The sequence below is a fragment of the Sander vitreus genome, chromosome 20 (assembly GCF_031162955.1).
Source record: "Sander vitreus isolate 19-12246 chromosome 20, sanVit1, whole genome shotgun sequence".
Taxonomy (NCBI): domain Eukaryota; kingdom Metazoa; phylum Chordata; class Actinopteri; order Perciformes; family Percidae; genus Sander; species Sander vitreus.
The window spans coordinates 25,272,135-25,294,260 of NC_135874.1; the positions used below are offsets into that span (position 1 = coordinate 25,272,135).

The window sequence follows — 22,126 nt, forward strand, 5'->3', positions numbered from 1 at the left end:
ACTGCTCTAAAATTGGATTATTTTATAAGATTCTCTCGTTAAATTTGGAGTACAAGAAAAGTACTGGAGTAAAGAACCATTTCATGGATCATTTTCAACATCACTGCAATACATGCAAAAACATGGCACAGAAACAGTGTAAGGGTCAAAGATCTGATTCCCATTGGAGACATCTATACTAAAAAGCATGTCTGCTCATTATACTAAGATGTGCTTTGAATACAATGACTTTTAGCAATCTGTAGTCATCAGTCATCAATGCATACTGCCTGGCAGCACGGGACTAACCCCAATGCTCGGTGTTGCTCTCTTGGCTGAAGAACAAGGCTTTTTTAGCCTGAAAAGTGTTGCAACTGAGCTCCCTCACTCGTTACACTGTCCTCCATGGCTGAGCAGCTGGAAATACCAGGAGGTCGTAGGGAATTGGGAGTTGAAATTCCAGTGGGTGGGGAGTTTCAGCGCCTGGCCAAGAAATCAATGAGTCATCACTATTGATTAACAACCCTATGAACCTCGGCAGATATACAATACTCATGAGGCGCTGAGGGCCAATAAAAACCTTGCCAAATGTATCTTTAAAAGACTTAGTAGCAACTCAACAGTATCATAACAACAAACCCGACAACTAGCTGTGGGAAACGAACACCGCCAATAGCTAGCGTTATTGATGTGACAATTTAAGTCCACTTAGGACATGGACATTATACGAGCGTAATGTTAAAATAACACCTCCACACGCAGTACTCTGCAGCTTTTAAAAAATGTCACCATGACATCACGCTACACCTGTAATTTGAAGGTTACCTTTCATTCTAAGCTCAACATCTTGTGTTTTTTTAAGCGTGCCAGCGGAGCAGGCTGGTTTATTTTACATGGAAGTAAACACTCCTGTTTCCCTCTCTACTGTCCGCTATGACATAACGGGAAGGTAATGACATACAGCACAGGCCGTCCATCATTTACTGTGGTGCACAGTAAGGGGACGAGGAAAGAAAACATGTGGACTTTACATTACATGTATTACTAATTTAACTTTAAATTGCTCATATTATGCTTTTTGGCTTTTTCCCTTTCCTTTATTGTGTTATATATCTGTTTTGTGTACGTTATAGGTTTACAAAGCTGTAGATCCACCCCTGGCTTTAAAAGGTGTGCTGCCACTTAGATAATAAGATCGTTGTTTCAGTATTGGTAAGCTAATAGTGTACCAACTGGAGGCTTCAGCCCTTTGAAAAAAGGGTCTAATGCCTGCTACACTCAGAAGAAGAACAGGGTACAGAGGACTGAATCTGTTGTGAAGACAACCAGTGATCACAGGGTTTCGCCCAGAAAAGTTGTCGCAGACAGATTCCATAGGGCCCAGCAATAAGTCAGAGCTAAAAGCTAAGTGGAGATTTGAAAATATGACTACGTCGAGCAGCGCCCCTAACTTCTGTAGTTTAAAAAACGTCTTAGGGCAACTTAGGCCCGGTGGGCCGCCAGGCTTGCAATACACTGAGGGAAACCCTGAATCAAATACAAACATTTTGGTATTTGGTACTTTAGATTAGTAGTTCCCAAATCCTCAGATAAACTCACATTACTACGTACCCCTTCATCAATTCCCAACGTACAGTATATGTTCCAAATCACTCAAATCAAAACACCGTTCATGGATATTATTATTTTTTCATACTTGTCAATATCTATGTTTGTTTGATTAATTGATTGATATCTTTTATTTTGAACATGTAAATAAAATAAAACATCAGAAAAAAATAGTAATAAAAAAAAACAGTTAAAAGATAAAACTCCATAATTTCCAGTACTTAAAGACCTCTATTAACACATGCAAAAAGGAGTAGGAAGAAGTAAAACGTGTGTACTCCTACCCCATTATACCCTTTCTATCCTATTAAATGAGTTAGCTACAAAATAATAAGTCTACAGAGATAATAAATCTGTAATCAATGAAAATATATATTCAGAATTTCTATTCATATTCATATTTACCCATACACAGCAATAGTTATACACATACCACAACTTGTTCAATATAAGCCCAGGTTATTAATTGCACTGTGTTTCTCTGTACCTCTGGGATATAATTTCTTTGAACATCTTTTTGAATTGGAATATGTTTAGACATTGCTTTAATTCATTATTTAGTTTATTCCACAATTTAGTGCCACTGACAGATAAACAGAAACTTTTCCTTTTAGTTCGAAAACTGGGAGTCTTAAAATGTGACTTTCCCCTTAAGTCGTAGCCCCCCTCTCTTTCAGAAAATCTTTTCTGTATATTGCCAGGCAATAAATTGTTTCTCACCTTGAACATAATTACTGCTCTTTGAAATTCGACTAGATCAAGATATTGTAATGCTTTAGACTGAAAATAGTGAATTGGTGTGTTCCAAATATCCAGTGTTATGAATTATTCTTATTACTCTTTTTTGAAGTAAGATTAACGATTTCAATGAATTTTGATATGTTTTTCCCCAAACCTCTACACAGTAATTTAAATACGGTAACACCATTGAACAATACAATCTGAAATGATACTAATACTATGACTACAACTTGGAGTGAAGATGAATGTTTGGACCATTACTTTTTTAGCTATTTAAACTGTTTAGTCATTACTTTATCTAACCACTTTGGCCTGCTTATGCAATACCTTAAAGTTTTTGTCCATAAAGATTTGAGTTAGGTTGTTTCTAGCGGCAGCTTTGGCGGTAAGATGTAATTGCAGGCAGGTGTCGACTGTGTCGTCGGTAGATTGGCAGCTCTAACTTGCGTTATGCCTTCACATGCCCCAGTCCACACTAATAACAGTTAATTCTATGAGCTTGCTAAGAGCTGTTACATCTGTGAAGATATGGGCCGTGTGGGGACATGCTCTGACTGTTGCTGCGGGCAGAGATAAGAGCCCAGCTGGCTATCATGTCCTGAACTTTCATCCCGAAAAGCGACTCCGAGAGAGGGTGGTTCAATACAGGGAGTACAGACCGGGCGCCAGGTGTTGAGACCTGCAGTCGATGGCAGAGGTTGACATGTCATCTCAGTCAGCATCAGCTCTTCGTCCTCTTGTGGGAGTGGGAGTTTATTTTTTGGTTTATTTTTATTTAGACTCGAAGTTGAACGGTCTTCTTTCTCTCTTTTGTTGATCCCCCATTGTGAGTTAGCAATAATGTAACGCCTGGCCGTTTCCTTGCATCTTTCTTCGTCGGAAGAATCCAATTTCCGAATACAATGGAATGCAGCATTAACGGCACTGCCAAGCTCCACCTGGGCAGACGGGGAAAGACCAACCGCTGCTGACTGATGTCAAAAGCGTCACTGACTGTGAGCTGAATTTGAATTTAGGGCGGAAAAGTCACCACAGACACTCAGAACCTATTACTTGACAAAGCAGCAAATACAAGCGCTTTCATCAGTCGGTCAAACGCTCATTCACCATTGTTTTAACTCACTTTTTGATAGATAGGTACTTTCTAGACAATTAACTAGATGAAGATCTTACGGCCAATAACTTGCCAAGCTAAATATTTTAGCGGTTTATTCATTACTTTTAGCTACCTGTTTAAACTTCTGTGCTCGCTTGCCAACTAGTTTTTTCTCTTATATAACTGCAACATGTAATTTTCAGGTGTTACAGCTGATATATTCTTAGTATCAAATCATAATTTAGTTGTGCTGGCAACAGCAGGAGTACTCCTGGTTAGGAGTCACTGCTTTAGACAATCTCGATAAACTCTTGGTTCGTCTCCAACCTGTCTGATCGTGTGATTGCTCGTGACACTGTGTTCCCAGAGCTCAGAGCAGTTACTTAGACGAGTAGAATGTTATTGTAACTGATAGAAATGATGGACGAAGCTACAAAAGTAAGACCCAAGTTGCAATAATTCTATTTCTTTTTCTTTTGTATCGTCTTGTCATATAACTGTAGAATCTGGTTTCTCCTGACAAACATCGTTTATATATAACACACCATCCCGGTGCTTATTTTTTTTTTAAATCTATATTTTCACTTTTCATGTTTTTCTTTAGCTGTTCTTTTTTTCTCTGTTCTCTTCAGTTTTACTTTTTTTTTTTAATCTTTTATCATTTCTCGTTATCGGTTTGTTTCTTTTGGTTTCTTTTCAGTCTTTCAGCCATGCTCGTTGTATCACTGGTGCATATTTACAGTGTGTGTAAGTCAAATAAATAAGCAACACTGATTTATGAAGAATGATGTTATTATGGTGGATTACTTTGGAAGACATGCGAGATATTTGACATAACCATTTTTAGAAACATGACTCAGTAAAAAAATAAAAAAAGATTCATAATGACTTATTCTTTGTACGACCATAGGAATTAATTTCCCATTACATGACATGGCGGATTGAACTTTGGCACAAATGTTCTTCATTAAATTGGCAGCCTATGAGGAAACAGTATTTTTTGCGGCAATAACCCTAGGAACGAGAAACACATAACAGCACAGAGAACATCAGGCCTTCGCTTTGGACAAATGAAAATTTGCAGGCGAGGAAAAAAGAAAATCACATAATTGCCGAATTGAAAAATAGCGACTTTTTAAATTGATGGCAGACCACTGGAGATTGGCTGACTTTACTGCTGTTTGTTTTATCTGTCAGGCTGAAGTGTATAAATTGTATGGAAAGAAGATTATGTCAACATCACCGGTCAGAAAGTTGACCAGAATCCAGTCAGAATCATAACGTGGAGCCATTCCTTACTGATTCTTTTCAGGAATTAACCAAAGGTGCTGTACAACCTTTGGGCTTGGACTGTAAATAAATCCCCTGACTGTACAATCACATCCCAAATCCTTGGTTTCATATAAAACAGACAATATTGACCTGACAACAGGAAAGATACAGCATACAAAACAGAGAATACTGACTTTAAAACAGGAAAGATAAAGTGGATCTTTTCAGTATTCCAACTAGACATCTTGTCAACAACAGGCCAGATTGCTATGAAGTTTGAAATTTGAAGTGGGTGGGTGTCCATGATTAATCATTTTGGTTACCTGTAAACCTTAATACAGTATCTCACAAAAGTGAGTACACCCCTCACATTTTAGTAAATATTTCATTATATCTTTTAATGGGACAACACTGAAGAAATTACACTTTGCTACAATGAAAAGTATTAAGTGTACAGCTTGTATAACAGTGTAAATGTGCTGTCCCCTCAAAATAACTCAACATACAGCCATTAATGTCTAAACCGCTGGCAACAAAAGTGAGTACATCCCTATGTTAAATTCCCATAGAGGCAGGCAGATTTTTATTTTTAAAGGCCAGTTATTTCATGGATCCAGGATACTATGCATCCTGATAAAGTTCCCTTATATCTGGACACACAAATGGATCCGGATTATTATAACTTTACACTTTGATGACAGGAAGAATGAATAAGAGGTGTCTGGTGATTGAATTCAGATGGTGCTTTCATTCCTTTAGTCTTGCTGGAGTCAAATGTATCATGTCAACACATTCTCACTCCCAACTAGTCAAAGGACCACAGAGGACCCATTGCGTCACTTTTTAACGCTCTGGTTCGGGATCCCTTGGTGTCATTTTTCAACACGTAGGGTAAAACTACTTAGTTAGGGTAAGGAAAAGATTTAGGGTTGGGTTGCATAATGAACGTCTAAGTGACACCCAGGACCCTGGTCTCCTGGGTTAACGTCATGTGTTGTTTGACCCATCCACCACCCCCAACCTGCCTCATTACAAAATTTTCAATCTTCAATTCTACCCGCTACCATTGTCGTTCTTCATACTACGTCATCTACTCTACGATCAAGCTGCTGCTATGCCAATGCGTCACATACAGATGCTAAAGGGTGCCTTGTGCGTCGGTATCTAAGGCTCATTTTGAGAAAACAGCCTTTAAATTATATGGATTGTCAAATTCCAGACAAGTTAATTACTCACATTAGGACAATTATTTTTTGGGGCTATTTACACATTTAGGTGTTTAGTGTACTACACTTTATCTGTTAGTGTTTGTAGATTTCTCCTAAATTTACCAAAAGTTAGCATTATATAATGCCTCATTTGCAATTTACAACAAAAACATTTCAGAAAACTTAAAATTGAAAAATTGTGTTTTTGCCTGCCACACTGTCTGGCCAGTCAACACAACATTCCTGGATGGGAGAAAAACGTGCTCTGGTTTATTGGCATTTCTTTAAACCAATCACAATCGTCTTTGGCAGTGCTAAGCTCAGCACAGAGCCTCTGCAAAATAGCCTCTGGAAGGAACTTGTTTTGGTGGAACGTGTGTACGTTCAAAAGTTGTTTTAGTCGTGCAACAGAAAAACAGGGTGGTGAAAGGCGCTGATTACCCGATGAACTGCAGGTTTGGTAAATATGACGTAAGCTGAAGTATCACAGCGTGCGCTTTCTGCGGGTTGGACATGGCGCTGATAACGCTACATTCGCAAATGTACGTACATCTGACCCTCAGTCTTGCTGTAAACAGAGCCTTATGCCAATAGCATTTTAAATTTGTCAATCTAAAATCCTACTTTTTGAATTAATCTTCCAAATATCTTCAGAGGTCCACAGTGTCTGCTTTGCAGACAAGCATTCATGTAGAAAAATACCTTTTAAAAGGAGCCACTTAAGTCATTTTTTGTCAGATAAGTGATATCTGATTCTAAGATGGAGGTCTCCTTCAGTCTAATAGTGCTGGGACGCACCATTTCCTCACCATTGTTTCCCATTTTCCCATGCCAGGCTTTTGCACTTACATATCTGATGTAATAACAAGTAGAGGGTGACACAATGGGGAGAGCGATATGGTGTGTGGAGACCCCACAAAATACCGTTAGTGAGTTGTGGGGAAAACTTTGATTCCTTGGAACACAAATCCAAAATAGGCTTCTACCTTGCACTTTAAATAACTTTTCATGAGAAATTGTAGTAAAATGTTTCCCCACGGGCTCACTTTGTTCTCCTGCTCAGCTGTGTAGAAGTGAAGGAGGAGAAGAGAACAGGATAAGGGAAGTATGGTTGAGAGAACCAACCAAAGCCAAATACATTACTGAGATAACGTTCATTTTCCCATTAAGTTAAAGAGGTATTAACCCTCCTGTTGTCCTCGGGTCATATCAGACCCGTTTTCAAAGTTTCTTTATCAGAAATTTGGGTTTCTTTCAACCAAACTGCCCACAAAATAACATGGATGTTTCCTTTCAACACTATTAGCAAGTAAAATGAAGGATCACTTTTTTGGGGGAGGGGGGATTTGAAGAAGAAAAAATGAAATGGTTTCAAAACCTTATCCCGACTAAACTTTACGTCTGTCATCTATCAACATATGTTCCTTTTGCACTTAACTATTAGTCAAAATAATTTATGATTTCAGCTTTTCTTATTAACTGAAAGAAAATTAATGAGGTTTACTGACAATGGATTCCAAGGATAAGTGTAAAACTAGTGGTGGTAGTGGAAAAAAGTGTCAAATGTCTAAAAAAAAGGGACAAAAACATCAAAAAGCGTAGAAAAAACGACAAAAAATGTGTTGACCCAGGAGGACAACAAGTAGCCTGACTATGCCCTCCTACGTACTTCCGCTTAATTTTCATTTTCCTTCAGTACTTCGTCTGGGTTTGCGGTATAGTCGGGTTTTCTCCGGCCAAATCTTCACCGGTCCAATCAGTGAACAGAGGGAGTGGCTGAGAACGATGACGTTGAGGTTGTGTGCTAGTTTGAGTTGTAGTTCCGTAACTGAGGCGGAGAAAGATGTGAGCGAAGCCATTCAGTTCGTTGTGGCGGACCGAACGCTGCCGAAGATCCAGAAGTTAAAGCCCGAGCATGATGTTGTGGCCCTCCTCCCCACGGGGTTCGGGAACAGTTTGATTTTCCAGCTCGCTCCGTTAGTGGTGAAGGAGTTGGCTAAGGCTAACGCTAGCGATGCTAAGCCGACGTCACGACCAAACATCAGCGATTGGTTATGGCAGATCCAGAGTGGCTCTGGGCAGATCCAATAGTTTTAAACTTCAACAGAGTACCCGCCTTCAAGGAAGTCAACACTTGTCAATGGAGAGAGGCCAGACTCTCTGTACAAATGAAATGTACGAGAGTCTGGTAGGACCAGGCTAGACAACAACTTAATGGTCGACAGGAAGACAACACAATAATCCTGTAGCCAGTCGGGACTGCAGAAACACTGACACGACTATAACGTCCACCAGTGTTGGGAGTAACGCGTTACAAAAGTAACGCAATTACAGTAATGTATTGCTTTTTGCTACAACGCAGTAATATAACGCATTACTAATAAAATGTTGTTAATATTATACCTGTTACAATCTCAGTAACGCGAGTTCCAACGCATTTTATCCAGAAATTAAGTGTGCTGGCTGCAGTTTAGGCTTGCTACACGTACACTGTATAAAAATACTGGCAGCAACGGCCAAACAAAAAAACGTAAAATGTATGTAAAACACCCTAATTCAAACAATTTACAGTCATAGTCATTCAAGGTTTTGCTGCAAAACACTGTTATTTTACAGATTTGTTTGGCATAATACTTAAAATAACAGTTGGGTTGTTAATTTACATATAATGTCCATCATTTTATAGACTTTAGTACACAGTTTTAAAAAACTGGAAACGACTGTAAAAATGTTGAGTTATTTTCCGTAAAATTGGGATTTTTACAGTGTATATATTCGCATTACATTTTATCAGCAGTGGACAGTAACTACCATACTTCAATAGAATTGTAATGTTTTGAGTGTTTCCATTTTCTCCTAGTGATTGATTGATTGATTTTATTTGACCACTTAAATATAAAAATATGAAACAGTACTCTGTGTCATACATTAAAAATACACAAATAGTTAGAGATGACACAATAGTGCCCAAAGACTTATTTCCATTGTGGTCCCTAGATGTGGTCCCTACTTTATACTTCTACTCCACTACAATTCAGTCAAGTACTGTAGGCCTTTTTTACTTCACTAATTATTTCATAACTTTAGTTACTTTGCAGATTCAGATTAATAATACTAAATATTATGAATAAAAATGAATTATAATGTATTAAATTGGATAAAGTTTGTTGATCCCAAAGTGAAATTCCCAAGCTACCTGCCAAGTCATACTTCATATTTTGGTGAAAGTAACTCAAAAGTAACGCAAAAGTGGTGTAAAGTATTACAGTTCAGAGACAGTAATATTGTAATAGAACTCATTACTCTGCAATGACAGTAACTCGTAATATATCATGTATGACAGTACATTTTAGAAGTAACTTGCCCAACACTGAACACATAGCCCGCCATGTGTTCTGATGTTCAGGTGTAAAGTCCAGGCCAATGTCAGCAACCCAATTAGCTTGACTTGAATTTTAGATCTCAATTGAGCTCATTGAATTGATCAATTTAAATATATATTTTGTGTACTGGGCACTTTGGAATTTCTCTCTGGATTTGTGAACTCTAATCTATTTTGTAGGACTAGATGTATATATCCCTTAGTTGCATATTTGAGACAGAACTGCTAAAAAAGACTCTCTGGGATGGTCCAGTGAGGGATGGCATCCTCTGGGTTATCAAGTAGGCGCCCTCTTTTACTGATGTTTCGCTGACCGGCCCACGACACCTCCAGAGGGTTCAGCGGTGAATTCTGGCATCCCTGGTCCACAGACACTGACTCCCCTTTTCAGCAGCTCTTGAGAGGTCTTTAACTGCATGCTTGCATGCGGGCCTTCCCTCGCACTCCCATCTCCCGGAGTAGCTTTGAAGTAGATGTGGCTACAAACCCTCTGCAGCCTACTTCCACCGGTCGAACATTTGCTGTCCAGCTGCCAGCTCGGCATACCTAAGTTTCTTGCGCTCAAAGGCCTCCTCCACAGCATCCTCCTAAGGCACAGTAAGCTTGATGATGTAAACCAGCTGGAGTGAGAAAGACCGTAGTACGAGGTCCGGTCTGACGTTGGTTGATGCGATCTCGGCTGGGAAGCAGAGCCTCTGGCCTAAGTCTGCCGCCAGCTTCCAATCGCATGCCCTTCCTAGCCGTCCAGTGTCTGGTGCTGAAGTGAAGAGCCTGGCCTTCGCCTTCCCGGACAAATGCCATTGTCGGTCAGTAATATGATGAAGTGGGGAGGGCGTTCACGTTCACTCGCCGACTTTCCAGCACTGCTGAAAGACACCGTAACACCTGGTTGTGCCGCCAGGTGTAACCACCTGAAATGAGACTGGTCTTGCAGCCCTCCAAGATGTGTTTGAGTGTTGCCGGCATGTGGGGTCTATATATATATACATATATATATATATATATATATATATATATATATATATATATATATATATATATATATATATATATATATATATATATAATGTTACTGGAAATAAAGTTTAAGAAATTTCACAACTTGAAAGTCAGTATTTAAAACCAAAGAGGGGAAATCAGATAGATGGTTTTCAAAGTAAAATGTGTCAGTACTACAAATATGTGGTATCAGTGGTATTTCAATTTCAAAATAGAGTATAAGTATTCAGTAGTAATTCAATAATTTCTAATTTACGTATCTGATTGCTTAAAAGGATTCAAATCTTTGTGGCCAATATTTTCCAAAATAGTCATACAGTTTTATGGCCAACATGTCAAACAAGAAAATCGTATCTCAGTCCACTTAGCCAGCTTCTTGTGGAGCTTTCAGCAATATTGACCATTAGTGCTTTATTTAAATTTTTTGCTAGCTGTTCCAATACCATAACCTTAAAACATCGTAAATTATTTGATAGGATATGTCAATATACATGTCATATCTTGGCATATATGCGCCCCCAACTGCCACTGGGGGCAGAAAAAGCCAATTTTCTGTCAAAAGTTTCCTGCATTCTGTCCATTCTGAATGTCTTTCTCATCCCAAAGTGTTTCTTTTTGCCAAATGTGTGCGTCTGAAATTCAGTGGCACATGGAAGAGGGCTGGCAGGAGAGCATTTCAGACTGATTACCTGTCTCTGTTCTCAAGCTGTAAGAACATCCCAAATTGGCACTTTGTGTGGAACTAGGAGGATGTGATAAAACAAGCTGACATCATCATCACTGTCATCAGCTAATCTCGAGCGTTTTGTTTGCAACTCTGCAGCAGAGCAATCACAATCAGAATCAGAATCAGCTTTACAGGCCAGGTATGAGTACACATCCAAGGAATTTGGCTCCGTTTTTTTCCCCCTCCCTGTTGCTCTCACCGTGATTACACAGAAATAGAGATTACAGCTACAAACAAGGACAACAAAGCTTAAAGGAGAACTCCAGCCGATTTGTACCTGAATCTTGATCGCTAGATGTATCCGAGTAGACTACTGTCGATATGGAAAAAAAGGACCAAAATTGGTGCTAGCAAACTGGAGTTGCTGCAGTTAATGGCCAGAGCTCCCAGTTAGCTAAAATGCCAGTTGTGGGGGCATGTTCTAAAGAGTGCCTTTGTGCCTCTTAACAGACACAAAATGTGTGACAACAACATGCATTTTCAACTCAGACATTGTGAAGAAACCGTTTAAATTCAATGTTTGTACTGTCATCTACCTCTTTTTCCATCGGTCGCTTCACCAAAAGCCCAGAAGAGTCGATCAAGGAGGTCATGCCTTCGCGACGAAAACTTGAAGTTTATTTTCGCCAGTCCCTCACAAGTTTCTCACTGGCTCCAAACTTTTGTTCTGCTGCTCGATTACCATTTTCGGCTGCGTATTTTACTACCTGCAGTTGCCTGCAATTTCTTTTCTTTCTCAGTTGTCTTTAGGAGCAGCATATAGTTGTCACAAGCCTAGAGCGCCTCTCGCGGCTGTAGACGGTAATGTTTTCAGCATGAAATAACATTTAAAACATGTTAAATTATATATATTTTGATATATAAGTCGCACCTGACTATAAGTCGCAGGACCAGCCAAAGTATGAAAAAAAGTGCGACTTATAGTCCGGAAAATACGTTAGCTATCAATCTATCTACCTAAACTTTCATCACGGGACTTCAGCGCGAGACTACAGCTAGCCTTCAGCTAGCCTTCAGTAACGCTGTTACTGTACATGCCACAGGTATCATTTATCCCGTTTCCATGTAAATCCCAACAGAAAATGCATGGTTTACTCGCAAACACAAGGAGTAAAATGTTACAATTTACCCCATAGTCCAGGTTAGTTGTAACATACCCTGGGCTGAAACGTAACATCATGAAATTAGAATTGTGAACATTGTGAAAAACTTGATATTGAAATGTTTTTTAACACTTAAATGACTTTTTAACATACTATTTGTGTATGTGTGTGTTGAGATTCACCCCTTGGTCTGTCTTTCTTTTCCTAGACCTATATGACATTCAAAGAAAACACATAAATACAAGTTTTGCTTGGGGGTAGGTTGTAACATTTTCTAACCCAGACTCTTGTTACAATTAACCCAGACTATAAAACATTAGCACTAACAACCTGCATGAAAGATATCTACATAGACACACAATAAACATGATTTGAGTTTGTTGAGTTTAACTACAAAAACAGAGCATGTTTAGAGTGAACCAGGTGATTCTAAACTTGTTCCTGAGTGAAGAAATTGGAAGTGTTACAACTGATGCATGTTTCTCCCCTACTATGTAGGTTATAGATATAAATATATATATAAACATTACTCCGCAACCTGTGGATTTCACCATGCAGGCCTACAATTAAAAACTGATTCTGTATTTTTAGACACAGTATATTCAAATTGTACTTTTTTTTAGGCCAAACAAGTACATTATCCACTGAAATGTTACTTTACACACAGGGTTTAGATCTCATGTGGGTAAATAGACTGTCTATTCATATATATTGTGTTATTACCATATCACTTTTGCATATCCATCGACTTACTTACACCTCGCTTTGCGCCGGCTTTGTAATGCCTACTTAATCTGTACTTTATGTAGCCTATTTATCAGTCCCTCCAGAAAAACGCAATTATGCAATCGCATAATTCAATGCATAATCAGCCAAAGTCTGCATATTTATGCGGGGGGGCTGCATTTTTTCAAATACGCCGCACTTTCGCCACATAAATTGCAGATTTTTCCGCAAAATATGCGGGGCTTGCGTGAGTTCATAATCCCCGCATTTTCGTTGCAAAAACAGTCACATATATCTTAGCAGAAAGTTGAAAAATGTTGCGTTTACTTCACACAAGAGCAGCCATTTTCCCCTGTTGCCATGGGAACGTTATGAAGAGACGTAATTACGCGACGTGAACGTCATCGAAAAGCTGCAAACCCCACGATGAAGCCACAATGAAACCGCAGTTTTTGCAAGGTCCCGCAATTTTATCGCATAACATTGCATAAATATCCCGCATATTCCATCGCATTTTTTAAGAAAACGTGGCGCATAATCAAGGATTTTTGCCTCGCAACGATGACAAAATTACTCCGCATTTTTCTGGAAGGACTGATTGTATTCTGTATTCTTGTATTGTATTGAATGTGAAACTGTATGTTGTCTTGCACACTTACGCTTTTCTTGGCCAGGTCGTCGTTGCAAATGAGAACCTGTTCTCAACGGCCTACCTGGTTAAATGAAGGTTAAATTAAAAAAATAAAGAAAATAAAATAAAACATTAACGCCTTATTAATGCGTTAATTATTAATTATTGGGAAGTTTCCTGGAAAAAAAACTATTTAAAGAAAAAAGTTTACATTTTGAAATAAAAGAAGCATGGACCGTAACTATGCTACCTGCCCTTTACAGTTCATTGTACAATGAATTTATTTGAATTGCCACTTTTACGAGCTTCCGCGAAGGCAACTTTCACCCGTTGTGTATTGTGGGTAAAGAAATGTGTCTGTGGCGTTGTAGTTATAAAGCTAACGTAACGTTAGTCAGCTGATGATGATTGAGACTCTAAACAGCAGCTCAGTGGCTAATTACGTACAATAATGAACGGAAAGACAGTAATAGTGACCGGTGCTAACAGCGGGATAGGGAAAGCCACAGCAGCGGGCATTGTGAAGCTCCAGGGCCGTGTGATAATGGCCTGCCGGGACCTTCGCAGGGCTGAGGAGGCAGCCCGGGAGATCCTACAGGAGACTGGTTCAGACAGGTCACAGCTAATCGTCAAACAGCTGGACCTCGCCTCGCTTTCATCTGTACACACGTTCTGTCGAGACATAATAAAGGTAGCGAGATGACTTTTTGTCATTGTTTGCTTTCCAGACAGCGCATATACCATCTGTGCCTGCATTAAAAGAACGTCAAGCCAAATGTCATTAAAAGGTTTAGCATTTTTATAAATGACCTCGCTAATCTCACATTTGTATAACCCCACGGAATTCAACGGTTTATTTTCTGCTTCATAAAATAACACTTTTTGATTCGGCATACATTTGATTGCACAAATATCACTTATTTAAGTACAATTTCAACTGTATCAGCCTGCCTTTCACGTTTCTTCATTCAACCAACTTTAACGTTAACGTTAGATGAAAAGCTAATGCGAAACAGTTGAATACTTATATATAATATATTAGTCAAATAGGAGCTGCTCAGTGGATTATATCAATGCCGAATTGAAGACCAAAACACATCGATTTACCAAAGTACATTTTAAGCACCTGTTATTTTGTTATTAATATCTCTTCCGCCATGACAACATCATTAAAGGCAGATTTTTTAATGGAGTTCTCATAGCTTAGCTAGTAGTAAAGGTAACGTTACTTGTTTTTGTAAATAGATGGATGTTACTCACGTTTAGATAGAGTTATCTATCTGATAGCTAAACTACTGAATTATGCGTCATCTAATGCTTGAAATTAATTAACTACAGCAATGTTTCTTCTAGGGCTGTCCCAAATGATTATTTTTTCGATTATTCGACTAATCTAACGATTAATTTTTCGATTAGCGATTATTTTCCCATTGCTCAATTATTAACAATTTACACAAAACAAATTTCAATAAGGTTCAAATCTCTATTTATTAAAATTGTTTACCACTGCACTGTTCAAGTAAAATGAATGTGTAGTGCAACCTGAAGCCAGATGTAGCCTAATGTACACCACACAGTATAGATATTATAGCAGCATATTGTGTAGAACTGATGTAAGTTGTCAAAGTCTGAAGCACAGCCTTGACCTTTGAAACTGACAATTCAACAAAGTGTTTAAAAAGTCATAGAAAGTATTTTACAGCTTATGTTGTAAAAGTACAAATACTGTCTGTAGATTTACTCCTGCACTGTTTCAGCAATGCCCTTGCACTGCTAACACCCAAAACTGCACAATATATTTTATTTTTTCTATTCCATAACCTGCCCTTAAACCTGTGCAATATACATATCACATGTATGTATATATGTTATTTATATAGAATGTCTATTTATATTCTCTGTACATAACCCTCTATACTCCTTATCTGTCACTGTAGACATGTAATCTGGAAAACCTGTATTTAACTATACACTGTTGTACATAATGAATCTCTATCGTCTACATAACTGCACAGAATACTGTACTCAACCTGCACTTTTGTATTTAATGCTTCTTTTGCACTTCTGGTTGGATGTCAGCTGCATTTCATTGGCTCTGTACCTGTACTCTGCTAAATGACAATAACGTTGAATCTAATCTAATCTAGATGTGTTTCCTAATCTCCTCTCTTCTGTGCTGCTGGACAGGAGGAACCTCGGTTAGACGTGCTGATCAACAACGCCGGCGTCTACCAGTGTCCGTACGCCCAGACCGAGGACGGCTTTGAGATGCAGTTCGGGGTCAACCACCTGGGCCATTTCCTGCTCACCCACCTGCTGCTGAACCTCCTGAAACAATCCGCTCCCAGTCGCGTAGTCGTGGTCTCCTCCAAACTCTACAAGCACGGTCACATTAACTTTGAGGACTTGAACAGTGAGCAGAGCTACGACAAGGCCTTCGCCTACAGTCGCAGCAAGCTGGCCAACCTGCTGTTCACCCGCGAGCTGGCCCGTCGGCTGGAGGGCAGCGGAGTGGCTGTGAATGCTCTGACTCCGGGCATAGTGAGGACTAATCTGGGCAGGCATGTCCACGTCCCAGTGTTAGCCAAGCCCCTGTTTGACCTGCTCTCCCGGGGTTTGTTTAAGAGCCCCGAAGAAGGCGCTCAGACCTCAGTTTATTTGGCCTGCAGCCCAGATGTGGAAGGTGTGCAGGGCAAGTGCTTTGCAGATTGCAAGCCTCAGGTTCTGCTGGAAAAAGCCACAGACCCGGAAGTGGCCAGTAAACTGTGGGACATGAGTGAAATCATGGTGGGCATAACCACGTGAGATCTAAAATGAATTCATGTATTCTGCATGTATAAGACAGACAAGCGAATTGTGTGAATCCTGAAACATTATGAATATCCAGTGCCTTGCTCCTTACAACAGTGTTTACGTTAGTTTCAAAGCACACTTGGTCACTAGGGCTGGGTACCGAATTCAGTACTTTTTAGGCACCAACCAAATTGCCTCTAAAGTATTGAGTAGGGCTGCACAATATCGCAATATTATCAAAATCGCAATATGAACTAGTGCAATATTCAAATCGCAGGGGGGTGCAATATTTGTTAAAGGCAAAATATGTGTCACACCATTCTGAAGTATTGTGTTGCTGCAGAGACGTCTCGGCCTACAGGTCCTATCCTACTGACTAAAGAAAAAATCTTTGTTTGGTACAGATCCTTGCAAAAAATCGCACTATAATAATTTTTTTCTTCTTTTTTTTTCAATGAAAATGAGAATAATGACACAAAAATGAACATTACCTCCAATATTGTGAATCGTATCTCAATCGCAATATCAGTCAAAGTAATCGCAATTAGATATTTTCCATATCGATATTCAATATCTTCCGTGTCGAGTATCGAAAAATGCCTCGGCATTCGCTACCAACTTTCAATACCTAAGGAGCTAATCTCAGCAGCATCAGTGAGCCAATAAGCACGCAGCATGCTTCTACCGAGATCTAATAATGCCTGTGATTGGCTGTTGAACTTCACACATCGTAGAGAGACACGCAGGAAAAACTACGCTACGCACAGAGACGGGGCTCACGTAGTAGGAGCCGGAAAATAAATAAAAAGATTTGTGCCGTAATGTTGTACTTTTCTTTTTGTTTAAATGGATTTTATGAAATTGGTATCGAAAAAAGAATCGTTCAGGAACTGGTATTGAAGTCACGGTATCGGTATCTACATTTTTTTGAACGATAGAATTGGGTCCCACTTTACTTGAAGGTATCTACGTAAGAGTGACATGACACTGTCATGAACGTGTCATAAACATAAACAAGTCATTAACGTTTATGACATAACGCTTCTTTTAGTAAGTGTCATTAGTTTTTTGTCATGACAAGTTATGGTTAGGGTTAATGTGTCATGACTGTGTCATGACAGTGTCATGTTCATGACAGTGTCATGTCACTCTTATGTAGATACCTATAAGTAAAGTGTTAGCCAGAATTGTTCTTTTTTTCAGCTACAGATGCTTCATCCTCCATCCACTGCTTCCCAAAGTCACACACTGGTGTGGTATTAGCACAAAAGGAGCTGACAGAAACATCTGGAAACGTTGTGCATCGGCTTTCAGTCAGCGCTGCCATCTTTTGTCATTTCAAATTGCACTGACGACTGACAGATGAGTGCCCCATCTCCTCTATGTTAGTACTGCCTCTGATGTAGGGAAGGCATGGGTATCGTATTCATTTTTCTTTTTTTGATTACTTTAAAGCCCTGAAAACGTATTTTCTAAATCAGCTTTTTCCTATGATTGATGGGATCCTACATTAGCACACTACTTCCTAACCAAAGTTTGAATTTTTGTTTAACCAACTGGCAACCTCCGGTGCTGAAAATGAAGGGATCAATGAATCAATCAATTATTTTCTTTTCTTTTTTTGGTAAACACGCAAGTAGGCGGAGGCAGAGGGAAGAAATAAAGGGGAAATTGTCGCTACTGCTTTTGATTTCCATTAACCCTTGTGTTGTCTTCCCGTCAACCTTGAAAAAAAACCCACATTTTTTTCGATGTTTTTTACGACTTTTTTTTCACAGTTCACACTTTTTTCCCAACGTTTTAAATTGGAAAATTTTTCTTCTACACATTTTCAGCGCTTATTTCTACGTTCCATTTTTTCTGATATAAAACAAAATTAAAAACGGGCCAATGTGACCCGAAGTCAACACAAGTCCATTCCATTCTCAGACCATGGCTGTGTATAAGCAGCACAGTCCACATATCTGTTCTGACTAAGGCTGAAGTCATGTTTCATCTGTCCTTTGCATTGATAACCACTGGATTATTTTAAGTGAGTTTTGGACATTCTGTTTTGATGCCTGCTCATTGATGAAGAATATACAGGAAAAGCCTTACTGTCGTGCCATCACAGTAAGTAATGGGCTGTCAATGTTAACATGACGAGTGTGTAGAAGTGCTGTGACATTTTTGATTGAAATAAATCTATCACAGTCTGAATCTCACTGATGTGAAAAATGTCACCATGAGGAACAGTGTGAGGAGGGGCTGCTAGTTCTCTTTTAATCTCTTCAATTTTGCTTAACATACAATTAGGTGTAACACAGTCCCGATTGCCAGACCTATCTCCACAGCGCTGTGGAGATAGGTCTGGCTACTCCACACATACATTCCAGGAGAGGAGAAAAAAACGCTCTGGGTTGTTTTCATTTCTTTAAACCAATCACAAGCGTCTTGGGCAGCGCTAAGCTCCGGATGCAGCGACGGTGGCTCTGCTAAATAGTCTCTGGAAGAACCTTGTTTTGGTGGAACATTTGCAATCCCGCAAAAGAAAACGCCACATATAATATTAAATGAAGTTAACTGTTGACACAATACAGTAACGTGAGCTATTTAAATTAGCTGGATACATGGTTAAAAGTAATTTGCTCTTACCAGTGAAGAAGAAATATTTTTATTTTAATATTTAATTCACGTTTCACTGAGTTATTGAGGAACGGTAGGGGGGTATTGTGTGAGGTTTATTAGATGTCCACTGAAGCATCGGATGAGATAATGTATGATAATGTATAGGATTATGTTTCTATGTAGGTTTACTTTATGTTTATTGTGTACGATATGTCACGATGTGTCGCCATTTTGTTTCTGTCGAATGCCCAAGATGAATGAGGAGACAATAAAGGCTTATCTTATCACACACACACACACTAATGGAGAGATGTCAGAGTGAGGGGGCTGCTCCCTGAAATGAGCGCCGTTGGGGGTTTAGTGCCTTGTTCAAAGAGGTGAACTGGCACCTCTCCAGCTACCATACGGGGACTTGAACCCTCCCAACCCAACTCCCTATGGATTGAGCTACTGCCACTGTATCGCCGTGTGTATTTTGTCTATAGCAAGTCCCTACCAATCTGTCCCAAAATGTCTATGAGTAAATGCCATAAACATATTCTTTGTAAATGTTTAGAATCATCCCCCGAAAGGACCAAGCACGCCTGCCTTATTGTACAAGCCAAATTTATTCAAAACTTGCCATTTTCAGCGTGTAGCTTGCTAGCTCGAAGTTTGTTGTCATTTCCCCGAAGAGAACGGAGTTAGACAGCGGCAACACACATCGTGATTAACCTGGAAATTAATTGTCATCGATCCAGACTAAGTATAAGGTAACCAGACTATAGGTTTATGTTCTGAATGATTTAACTTCATTCATTTTGGTATGGTGCATAGCTCTAAATGCTGTCCATGAGCCTCAGCTGCCGGTGCTGTGGAGAGGAAAGCAGTAAGAGGAATGATCAGCTGTGGCAAATCAAAACACTTCGTCATTGCAATTAGAAAGAAAACGCTACACCATATAGTCTGTGATAAATATTCTGAGCTCAAAGTTCAATTACAGACATTTACCAGAACTTTAATATTCTGTGGCCTTCTTCCAACTGAAGGTTCACTTTCTAGCTTTCTCTGCGTTACGCAAGATCACTGCAAAAATCAGCCAGAGGAAAGAAGATAATGTTAAGAAAATGTTGCCGTTTCTTATACAAGTCAATTTAATGGTAATTGTCTTGATTCAAATCAGCAATCAGTGAGTGCGTCTTATTTAAATATTCTCTTGAAACAAGTAGAAACAGGTTAAATAATCACACTGCACTGGCTGATTTCTCTGTGTTTTAAGAAAGAAATTACTTTGTGGACTTATTAATGAACATAAATGAATATTGATCCCCATGACCAATAAGCGCTACAACTGTCAACCACCTTACATTGTTTATGAGAAAATGAACGCGATCTAAAAGCCTCCAGGTAACATTTATTTCAACACTGCACGTTTAAAAGTAAATCCTAGTATTTTAAATTTGCAATTAATCGTGATTAATCACAACCCATGATTCACTTGATTACATTTTTAATCGATTGACAGCCCTAGTAATAAAATGTTTGTTCTGTGAACATAGTCTGGTCCTACCAGACTCTGGTACATTTCATTTGTACAGAGAGTCTGGCCACTCTCCATTGTCCAAGTGTTAACTTCCTTGAAGGCGGGTTTAAAGTTTAAAACTATTGGATCTGCCATAACCAATCGCTAACGTTTGGTCGTGACGTCGGCTTAGCATCGCTAGCGTTAGCCTTAGCCAACTCCTTCACCACTAACGGAGCGAGCTGGAAAATCAAACTGTTCCCGAACCCCGTGGGGAGGAGGGCCACAACATCATGGCCACCAACAAAACTCAGCAAAGATTGTTCTTGCTCGGACATTAACTTCTGGATATTCGCCAGCGTTGCCACAACGGACCAAATGGCTTCGCTCGCATCTTTCTCCACCGCCATTATGGAACTATAACTCAAACTAGCACACAACCTCAACGTCATCATTCTCAGCCACTCCCTCTGTTCGCTGATTGGACCGCCAAAGATTTGGCCGGAGAAAACCCAAGAATATACCGCAAACCCAGACGGAGTACTGAAGGAAAATGAAAATTGAGCGGAAGTACATAGGAGAGCGGAGCCAGGCTACTGTGAACAGACCGTCCTCACCAAAAAACGTCCGTTTAGGTCGATTGTGCAAGTTGTTATGCCCGGCTCATTTTAAGCCAATCCCTCCTAAACCTCCTAAACCTAACTACTTCCGTATCGAACGTCACAAACTGTCGTTTTGGTTTGAGGATCTGTTGCTCTGAAGGTCCCGTTCATCAGCGCTCAGAGGTAGGTCTGTTATGGTATTGTGCCTTAAGCCTCCGTAATCAGGTGTCCAAACTGTAATAGAATAATGCTCAGCGACTTGCCTCATTTACGGACTGCATCATTTGCACACAGGCTCCAGTGGAGGACGAGGGGTTAGTTAGGCTTCAGTCAACCATGCTGGTTGCTCTGAGCAGTCGTTAGCTGAGAATGTTTTCTCTCCGGGTCACCCACAGATAAAGCACTTCTCCCTACGTGAAGTGGTAGCCAGACCCCCCCGGATACATAACGACTTTCCCACCTGTATTCTTCATTAGGACATTTTCTGGATCATTTATTGAGAGCTGGAAAACGAAGTATAAACACAGAGGCAGCCACTTTATCAGATTTATCCCACACAAACTGCCCCTGGGGCATTTTAATGGCTACTCCTTTCTATTTATTTTACAAATAACTCCAATTAGTGCAATTACAGAGTATAATGTCCTTAAATGGCACAGTAGTATTGATAGGTACTGCAAAACTAATAAAAATGTGAGGGCCTCACTCAGCCTGCTTATGCTTCAAGGTCCAACACATAATGGTACAATTAAAAGTGCATTCAATTTCAGCTTCTGTTGGACTGATAATTCATACATGGAAATAAGCACAAATGTTCAGTACCACTACTCCTATTTCATAAGTCAAACTGTTCTCAACAATGGGCAACAATTCAAATCTCTTCTGTCAATATGTTGTGAAGAACAACGTTCAGGGGTGAACTTTCTGGTCAGCTCTTGCAATTAAATAGGGTGATGAAAATCTCGATAGAACGTGTGAGAAGGTTATAGCTTTACGTATCAAGATGTCAGGGTTAATAGTTTCAGATACAGCTGCAGCACTGCAGCAGGAGACCTACAGACCTCTAGAGAATGTAATGTAAAATGTAGGGAGCTAAAGTTGAAAAGCATGACATCAGATGTGTATTGTTTAAATAAAGTCCCAGGAACAGA

The 22,126-nt window shown here is 39.5% G+C and overlaps 1 protein-coding gene across 1 annotated transcript; it reads left to right on the plus strand.

The window, feature by feature from the left end:
- Window positions 1-13,793: 13,793 nt before the first annotated feature.
- Window positions 13,794-17,087, plus strand: LOC144535395 (retinol dehydrogenase 14-like). The gene is made up of 2 exons (XM_078277832.1): window positions 13,794-14,163; window positions 15,660-17,087. Exons 1-2 carry the CDS (start codon window positions 13,924-13,926, stop codon window positions 16,275-16,277), a joined length of 858 nt encoding a protein of 285 aa, XP_078133958.1. The 5' UTR covers window positions 13,794-13,923; the 3' UTR covers window positions 16,278-17,087.
- Window positions 17,088-22,126: the final 5,039 nt, after the last annotated feature.

Coding starts and splice junctions, on each gene's coding strand:
- LOC144535395 (XM_078277832.1), top strand. CDS start 13,924: ATGAACGGAAAGACAGTAATAGTGACCGGTGCTAACAGCGGGATAGGG. Junction 14,164..15,659: donor TCTGTCGAGACATAATAAAG/GTAGCGAGATGA, acceptor GCTGCTGGACAG/GAGGAACCTCGGTTAGACGT.